The sequence below is a fragment of the Carassius carassius genome, chromosome 19 (assembly GCF_963082965.1).
Source record: "Carassius carassius chromosome 19, fCarCar2.1, whole genome shotgun sequence".
In the NCBI taxonomy this organism is placed as follows: domain Eukaryota; kingdom Metazoa; phylum Chordata; class Actinopteri; order Cypriniformes; family Cyprinidae; genus Carassius; species Carassius carassius.
Window position 1 is genome coordinate 21577767 of NC_081773.1, and position 9978 is coordinate 21587744.

Consider the following 9978-nt stretch of genomic DNA (forward strand, 5'->3'; position numbering starts at 1 on the left):
CACACTAAAAATTTAATTCTATTTCCAACTCAAACGGAGAAATAAAAAGATTACTGTGAGATCTTTAAAATAAGAAACTGACAATTGTGTCACATTAAGTAGACATATAAAGTGACAAGTATGCGTTACTTAAAAAAATACATTTTTTTAAATTCTGAAACAAAAAGGAGCTTCCATACTTCTTAATAGTAATACAAAGAATTATACATGAATCACTTTTTTTAACCCCCCCCCCCCCCCTCATTATTATCAGGAGTTATAGCACTTAGCAATCATTCCTTGCAATTTTGCAGATGGCCAACAGGTGGAGCACCTTCCCTTCAATGTTGGGGCTGCAGGACTCATTTAATGTATGAATCTCTCATATAATTTGTAATTCTTGCTACACATCATGTTGTTGGTTCTCCCTCTTCTCCTCCCTCATTTGGGCTGACGTCCTTGCAGTGGCCTGGTAGATCCTTACATCCTCTTGTGGGATCTCATCCAGCAATGTGACATTAAAAACTTTTTTAAAGTTTTCAATGAAACACAGGTCAGATTGAAATCGCACCTGTTGGAAATGAAACATTGACAACCAATAGGTCTTATAAAAGAGGCTACCTCACAGTTAAATATATAGAGTTAACATGTTAGCTATGGTTTAATGGAAAACATAGAGCCTGACCTTATTTGCCCACAACAGGGTGGTTCCTGGCTTACAGAAGTACTGCATGGTGACCATTAGATCCTCTAGAAAGTTGTGATGATAGACCACGTCTGCACAAAACACATAGTCATAATTGTAGATGGAGCTGGGGAAGTCACGTTTCACGTCCTGACCCCAGACCAGAGCCGCCACCTGAGGTGTGTATCTGCAGCGACCCCGTGTGTTGCGGGAGAGGTTAAAGTTCAGGTTTGACAGGACATCTGGTAGATCTGTGGCTGTGACCCAGGCACCTTGGATGTGGAAAAGGTGTAAGTGAAAATAAATGGTAACTGCAAACAAATCATTCAAATAAATTGACCTTTGAACGTCCACATCATCACTTTTATGAACACAGAAAAAAAGAGATGTTAGTTTATGTACCCAGTAAACTAGCCACTATGGACACCAGTCCTGTTCCCGCTCCAAGTTCCAGCACTGCTTTATCCAGCAGATCAACCTGCTCCCGGTTCTTTTCCAAATACTTACAGAGCGCTACAGCCTGTGCACATATATACACACACAAGGAATCTTTGCAAACTTCACAAAACTCTTAAAAACTTATTTACACACTTGAAACGGTTAACCTCGCGTCATTTTAAACCCCATCGAATCTTGGGTTATGTTGCTTCACACCTCACACTGTTCATCATTTTGGGGTTAACAATTAATGCACAGTAATTATAAAATGACATTTCACATTGTACTTTCTTAACCATCTAGTGCTCTTTATATAAAACAAAATATACATATTTAGAAATGTTCTTTATCGTAATGGTATGAAACTTGTTAAAGGTTTTAGCACAAAAAAAGTATTGGACATGAAACAAAAATAGGTTAAACTGTGCTGAAACATTACTGCATTGGAAACAAATTTCATCTGGTGAAAGGTTTGGTATGGAATGATATTCCGGACATTATTCAAAAGGAATTGCAAATTGTATTTGCAATTGCGTTTTCAATTTGTGGACGCATAAAATGTGACATAATCCAAACCCAAATGCAAATCGCGCATTACCGTTTGCATTTTCGTTTAAGCGAACGCACAGTGTCTGCCAAATTTAAAATGGAAATGCAAAGTCCATTTGCAATTGTGTTTCCCATATCTTTCGAGCTATGAGCCTGTCATATTTAAATAGCAATATTAATTACCACATTTGCCTTTTCACTCTCTCTGCACTGTGCATGTAAACTGCCAAAACTCAAATGGAATCGCAATTCCTTTTGCATTTAAATTTCCAACGTCTACACGGAAACCTGTCAATCAAGTGACAGGGGTGGGGCCATTTTATTGGGCGTGTTTGCATTGGGAAGTGACGTCCCTCACAGTCGACGGTAATAAATAATTATTAATTAATTAGTGTGGACTTTGTCATCTAAATACTTAATAACCAATAAGGTTAAGGATGTGTCTTAAAAATTACTTCATCTTTTCTATCCTGTGAAGCTTTACTTAAAAAAGATGTTTCCTGGTATTGACACTTTATGTTCTTTTTGTGGTGCTGAACACGAATCCATTTCTCATCTCTTCTGGGAATGCACATATACAAGTCTGTTCTGGAAGAATTTTTGTATCTTCGATCATAGTAAAATGTACCATGTTTGTTTATAATTAAACCAGAGTAGCCACAAATGTACAGTTGTCTGTCTGAGACGTTATGAAATGTTCTTTAACATCATGAACCATAAAATGTAGTCAGTGGTCTGCTATAGTTTACTTTCATAATAGGTAAACACAGGTCACAAGTTAACACGGTCACATTTCCTTGATGGAACGAATTTCATTTTTAGATCATCTCTGCTCAAAAAGTTAACATAACATAATAAATGGGTTACTAATGCACACATATAATTTAGAATAATTAAATACCCTAATATACAAAATATAAAAAATAAAATAAACTTTTTACGTTCTTATCTGCATATTTTCTAACGTGTCTTGGACGAAGACTACACACGACCGGTTTATGTAAATGTTCAAATTGCATGCAGGTTATTGCAGACTGTATTGAAGAGTTTTTTCTAAATGGTCTTTTCATACTATATAGCTGGAACTACTGTTGAAATACAACACGCAGATTTTCTATGACTGTCCAAAGGAGGTGAATATGACGCGGTTTCTCTACCAGGAGTTAAAAGCTGAGTTTAGAACGACGATAACCCTTGGTTAAGCGCAGTGTGATGATTAGGCCTATCTGTTCTCACTCCTGGCCAGATGACCGCTCCAAAAGAGTCGAGTGACTCTCGGATGTTGACCTCCTGCCCGGTGAAGGAAAAGATCTCGTTGCCAAGCGAATAGAAGACAGTGGGCTCCCAGGCATTGCGCCTGTTCAGTGCCTCCTTCTTCATGTCTTTACAGTCCATATCCTCTGAAAAGGGCACCATTAAGATGTGTCATTGCAATTCAGTCACTGTGTATTTACTGATCTTGGGCCAGTTGCATAAAATTAGCCTCTATGTTAAGTCAGTGTCTTAAGTACAAGTTTTACCAGCTAGCAGTTAGCCAAAGGGTAATCAGTCTTATTTTTGGATTCAACTTAGACTAATCTAAGCTTTAATGCAACTCAATATTAATAAAATAATAATAATAATAATAATAATATGACCAGTCTTAAAGAAAAAAATAAATGAATAACATTTAAAACTGGTGTTAACCTTTTATGCAGCCGGCCCTTGAACACCTGCATGCACATAGACCTACACCTAAATATAGTGGGATCCAAAAGTTTAATACTGCATTAAACCTCTGGGATAAAAAACAAAACCTTAATAAAATGAAGAAGAAAATTGGTTCACAAGTAGTCGACCGATACATTTTTTTTTTTTTGACAGCCGATGCCGATATCTTGCATATCAGCGATAAAAAGCCGATATACTTTCTGTATACATTAATTTATTTGTTTAACCGTTCTATTTGATTATTATACAGACTTCTATCGGTGTTAGAACTGTTAACGACAACAGTAAACAACAGAGAAAGAGTGTGAGCATTATGTTCGCTTAGGTGCTGCCACTCTCAGCACCGTCAAAATAAAAGTCCCACCTCGAACACTTCGGCCAAGCAGAATCGGCCAAGCAAATATCGGCTGATGCCGATATTTGAAAAATTACAAATATCGGCTGATATATCGGTCGACCACTATTCACAAGTACTATTCACAAGTCCAAACACACTTTCGTGACATTTTGTAACTATTTTTTTTTTTTTATCAAATTTGTGGCTAAATCTTATAAGTTCATGTTATTTATGGTTTCAGGTACACAACCATTTTGCCTGATATTTTTATCTAAAGAAGTAAGAGAGTTTACTATATTTAGTTCACTATTACACCACTATGGTAATAAAAAATAAATAAAATATGTTGCATAATAGGTAAAAAAAAATTTACTGTCATATTGCTCCCATATCTCAATCTTCTGCTTATTTACCTTCTTCTGAGTTGTTTGGTGGTGGTTTGACAGGGTCAGGCTGCTTCACGATTCCTTTTTTCTGCACATTTAGACCTGGCCTTCCTTCGATCTCCATTATGGAAACAAGCCCAAATGTCTTCACACTCAGTACAGCTAGCGTATTGGAAAATTTTATTTTGAATTCCCAACAAAAAAGATTCTATAACAACATCTACTTACATGCATTTTCCCTAGAAGTTATTGAATTAGTGTAGCACACAAAAGCAAGTAAAATTCCATGCACAATTAATTTGAATGTAAAGTAGTTTCAGTTAAAAGGAAATCAAACAATCTCAGAAACAAATAGAAACACAGAAACAGACCTGAGACTTTAAAGTTGACATCCTCAGGGCAAATTGACTTTTTATAAAGAAGCATCTCTCTGCTCCTCCCATGGAAGAACTGGGCTAAATGTGCAGTTAGTTAGAGAGAGAGAGTGTCACAGTGTCAAAGCTACTAAATTCCACAGCTCTGAGTGCAATCCTCTCCGCAGGGAACACTGATCCCTCTCACTGGTTCCTGTATTTTTGAGTTTGTGGAAAACAGACAGAGATTTAGGCTAAGAATGTGTGGGGAAAAGATGGCTGTAGGTATTTATGTTTGTGCACATGTTAACTTCACCAGGAGCCAGTTTTTTAATATCTTACGATAAACATGAAGGCATATCCCTTTACCCAGAGCCTGGGCACAGCTCTGGCAGATATACTGTGTCCTCTGGGATCTTGGAAGCTGCAACTGGGGTCCAATAACCTGTGCAAGCACAGATGGTAAATGAAGGATGACAAACATTTTACTGCAAGTGTAGGATGACCTAACGGTCAGTTTTAATAGCTGGGATGGAATCAGACATCAGAAATAACCTGAGACTGGACTTACATAGAAAACATGATGTCTGGCAAGATTGGCATACTAAAGCAGAGGCTTTTGAGAGTGATTTTACCATTGGTATATAGGGTGTATGTGCCTAAAACTCGTTCATAAAACAAGTTCAACATCAGCATGATACAGTGTTCACAATGAGCACAATGTTTAATAAATTCTTGAATTTCTTGATAATTTACTCACCCCCTTGTCATCCAAGATGTACATGTCTTTCTTTCAATAAGTGAAAAGAAACTAATGTTTCTCCATGTAGTGGACTTTAGTGGGGACCGACTGACTGAAGGTCCAAATTGCAGGTTCAATCCAGTTTCAAAGGGCTCTACACAATCCCACCCAAAAAATAAATAGATAAAATAAAATAAAAATCAATGGGGGTTCAGCCTATTGGGTCATTTTATTGGATTGTTTTTAATATTTTTACCCAGGTACTGGGTCGTTTTTCTTTAACTAAGTTGCTGGATCATTTTTTAATGCTGGGTTATTATTCTTTTTTTCGACCAAACCTCTGGGTTGAACTCGTCTCCGATGAAACAACCCAACTGCTGTGTTACAGTTAGTGCGCTGGCTTATTGAGTCCTCTACAATAAAGGTATATCTATAAAGGTTTGTATACATTTTATTTAATTTATAAAGTCTTTATTGTGCTGTAAATTGTATTTTTTTACGCAACGCAGCATAAGAATGAGATGCCATTCAGCTGCGTAATTATCTTTTTTTTATAATCAAGGCCACCAAAGAGTTTAGCATTTAATTTAATAATTATTATGCATCTATTTAACCATTAAACTTATGTGAAATGCCCGTCGATCATGTACACAAAAATCTATAGTTGTATTTCAAATGACGTTCAATACACTATGCTTATATCATGTATTGGCACATTCTTCTGAAGGACAAACAGCAATTGCAAATTACAAACAAACTATTATGTTCATCCAAAAGGAGAAAAAAAAAAAAAAAAGATTACTCCCTATTCCCCTTGCATGGTAAACTAATTTTACACTCTGGGATTATCATGTCTGTCAGTTTTAGGCCATGTTTAATCAGACACCTGGGATGAGAGCATAACGTCTGATTAACACTCCCGTTGAAGCTGTAAACACAGACCTTGCTGTATTACATTCAGGTTTATAGTACTTCTGAGAACAGTAATACTGCTGAAACATGGCTGAGCGCTAATATCAAATTGATGTATCAGGGTTGAAACATCTGTACCATCTAAAGCAAATAGAAAAACTTTACTAAGGTGGAATTTAGGTGGAATTCTCATCATTAGTGTAATATTTGGTTTCATACACATGCACATATTTTGTTCTAAAGTTAAACAAGAGGCCACGAAGATGACAAGTATTAATTTGTGACTGAAATGGTTGGAGTGGCTGTGGTTTAGTACCTGCAAATCCTTCACTGACACTCAGTAGTGAAAACACAGCTGCTGAATTCAAATGGAAAACTGACTCAGCCATGGAGAACAATATGTTGTTCATGCCAAAGTAAGCTTCAGCCTCATATCTTACAGAGTGTGTCAGACAAAGTGTGAGAGGGGGCGTTAATCTTTTGATATTCTGATAATAGTATCTATATGAAGCTTTCTGGAAAATCGTTGGCTTTAAAGATTCTAGAAGATCCTCTGATCAATTGATTCTCAGCATCCGTGGTATGACCATTACGTCCAAACGCTCAAAAAAAGAATAATTTTTCCAAAATCAGAAGTTTAATGTTTGATATCTAGAAAGAACTAGTATATCTGTACTAAAGTTCTTTTCTCTCTCTCTCTCTCTCTCTCTCTCTCTCTCGTTAGAAGTGTTAATATTTATCCTAGAAGTAAGGCATTCGTACTTGGATTTCTGAGAAACATGTAAACACTGTGGCTCTGTAGTACTATCTATGGGAATTTAACAGATCTGGTCTCTATGGTCTTGAGTCCAGGAATCAAAATAGACTTGCAAATGTTTTATTCTCTTTTTAAATGTAAAAGTCTGTTTGGTGATGCTACTAGCACAAAAATGACACACTTTACCTTTAAAACCTCTAGCACTAAATGAATTTTTAGGACTGTCCCAGGGACCACTGCTGGCTTCACAACAAATGCGTGTGTCAGACCAAGTGGCTCTCTCTTTATCCCATAGATGATGCATAGAAACATGGGAATCCTGGCGGTCCTGGCCAGATGATGGGATGGAAAACAGCCTGCACAGTAGGCTCATGGTGATGAGAGCTATTAGCGTACCAGCGCCTGCCTAAAGCCTTTATGAAGCTTTAGTGTAAAGCTCTGTGAGGATTTAACATTGAGCGACCTTTCAGTTAACAGCTAAATGAGTCAACAATTGGCATAAAAATGACAGCCTCACTTTTATTGTATATGATTTTACAGCTTAATTTAAGCATAAAGTAGAAGTGTTCAAAAGGATTAAATGCTATATTAACCAAACTTAATGAAACAGTTGAGATATATAAACATGTTTATTCTTCTTTTTATAAAAATGCAAGGCAAATTGAATTAAACATCAGTTGATAACTCTTATAAATTAATCTTTAAAAAATTGCAATAATGATTATTATTTACACTTTTTTCATAAACGTTACTGTATAGCAGGTTAGGTTAACCCTCTGTCTGTTTAAAGTGGACAGGAACAGAGGAATGGTTTGGGAATTGTGCATGGTGCATCATTGAACGCCAGATTATCTGAAAATAGACAAAGCTTTGTTAAACTGGTAAAGACAGATCAGGAAAAAGAAGAAAGCGGTGAAAGAGTTAAAGGATTATATATATATATATATATATATATATATATTATTCCTTTAGATTATCTGTGATGAATGCAAGTTTTGTAAACTGTTGTTCAGTAGCAACACTTACACCACGTCTCTGCACAGTTCTCCTGCCCTCCAGCATTATTGGGTTCTCCAACACCCCAGCCATTATAGCTCCAGTGCGTTCCATCCAACCATATGAAATTACGTGTCTGTCAAAACAGTAGAGTGACTTACTAGACTGACAGAAATGGTGGTGAAATTAATAAATCATGCAAAAAAGTGAAACACTACAAAACAAATGAACATACATTAAAGATTCTCCATCCTCCAAGCCATGCGCGAGTGCGGCCGCCATTCCGATCCATTAGCTTCCCTATTTCTCCAAGAATGTAGCTGCTTGACACAGAGGCCAGGTGGCCATTATAGCAGATGGACTGACAATGGAACTAAGGAGAACCATAGTTGTTATAAAGTGAAAAGAAAGGAGAAATACAGTATAGTGTCATTAATAAATCAGTAAGTAATTAGTTAAACAGTTATTATTATGTAAATAATATAGTAAATGTATTAAAACATACTGATATGTTTTATATGACACTCATACCTCAGCTTGATAGGCTTTGAGGTTTACTCTGAAGTACTAGTAACATTTGCCCTGTAGGACAACTCCTCCACAAGTCCCCCATCCTGTGGACATATCACCACACTACAATCATCATTCCATATCTTACATTACACACCACACCTGCTTGATAAAGGCAACTGTTCACAATGACCCTAAACATGCAGTATTCAGACCTGTTTGCTGTTTGTACACATTGGCAAAACTAATATCATCTGAGGTGGCTTACCATTCTGTGTCCTTCGACTTTGCCTCCCAGGGTCCATTTGTATTTCTGGATTTTCATCCATTATATAGTCAGCCTCAAGTGTAGGCTCTTCCTTTACTAGATTTTCTTCTTTTTCATCTTCCTCTTCTGTATTAGTTTCAGACTCTAACTCTGGTATGATGTTGCTGTCCTTCTAAAAGTCGGTTATTTCCAGCTCAGGCTCTAGTTCTGTCTCTAGCATCTCATCAGTCAAGTTATCTGCCTCTAGCACAAGTTTCTCCAACATCATTTGTGTCTCTTCTGGTAATCTTTGTTCCTCTGTTGTTTCTGGCTCCAGCAGCACTGAATCAGGCTCCGGACGTGAATCTGCAACAGCTTCATCCTGCACCAGAGGACCTGCTTCTGCTTCTGTGTGCTCTTCATTCAGCTCGTTTTCAACCACTGGTACCTTCACCACTGGATCTGGAAGCTTCTCATCCTGAACTGGTGGACTGGCAAAAGCTACAGAAGCTAATGATCAGAAAATTATAATGTTAATCGATCTAGAGATTTAATTTAATTATTTACCACAAGATTTTATTTAACATTTAGCTTGTTAGACATTGTAAGCTTTCACCAATAAAGACTACTTCAAAAAATGTGAAGATATTTTGTTAAAGATGCATGACAAAAAATATGTTGGTCAAAGTGTGGCCCCCAAGCTTTAAAAGTAAGAATGCACTCATTATTCAACTCTTAAAAGACCAAGATTTTACAAAAATATGCAAGTAAAAAATAAAAACACTTGTTAACAGAAAGCAGCCTTAAATGCACAAACAAGAGTATAGAAAATAGGACACATAGTAAACTATTAACTGTATGTTTTAATGACATTTAACTAGAGCACAGATCATACCTGTTATGGTGAGAACCAGCAAGAGGGATTTTCTCATCTTGTCAAAAATCTCCAAATAATTATTTTCTGCAATGAGATGATTTGATAGTAAATCAGCATCAATCAAATATGTTCATTTCACTTAATTACGTTTTTATTGACTGTAATTCACAAAAGCCTCTTCATTTAAAAAGAGACTGCACTACTCTAAAATAAAATGTTATTTATATTAACATCACTGAATCAAGCAAAATACATTATTTACACCAACTGCATTTAAGGGTTAAATCATGAACTACAGATTATAGCCATCTATTTTAAACCATCTAAGAAAATTACTGCTGGTGTAAGAAATAAATACAGAAAGACAAAAGGAATGTTATTTTGTAGAAATATGAACAGTAGATTGTTATTCTCACCAGTGTGGATCTTGTTGTTATTGAGTCTTCACCTGTGTTTGTCTCAGTGCTGTGAGATCAAATCAGTGCTTCTTATAAAAGACA

At 36.4% G+C, this 9978-nt stretch overlaps 1 protein-coding gene and 1 long non-coding RNA gene across 3 annotated transcripts; both read right to left on the reverse strand.

Annotated features, from left to right (window-relative positions):
- Nucleotides 1–275: 275 nt before the first annotated feature.
- mettl21cb (methyltransferase 21C, AARS1 lysine b) lies at nt 276–4802 on the reverse strand. Its single transcript, XM_059499412.1, has 6 exons — nt 4456–4802; nt 4112–4246; nt 2888–3051; nt 1067–1184; nt 665–936; nt 276–550 (listed from the first exon to the last, which is right to left on the reverse strand). The coding sequence occupies exons 1-6, from the start codon at nt 4508–4510 to the stop codon at nt 383–385; spliced, it is 912 nt and encodes a 303-aa protein (XP_059355395.1). The 5' UTR covers nt 4511–4802; the 3' UTR covers nt 276–382.
- Nucleotides 4803–7429: 2627 nt separating this feature from the next.
- On the reverse strand, nt 7430–9978 carry LOC132095382 (uncharacterized). Of its 2 annotated transcripts, none has more exons than XR_009422437.1 (7): nt 9895–9978; nt 9497–9562; nt 8623–9111; nt 8376–8458; nt 8080–8217; nt 7875–7980; nt 7430–7700 (listed from the first exon to the last, which is right to left on the reverse strand). It is a non-coding gene; the product is annotated as an uncharacterized LOC132095382 (long non-coding RNA). The 2 variants fall into 2 exon arrangements; XR_009422436.1 differs by having other exon boundaries at nt 8350–8458.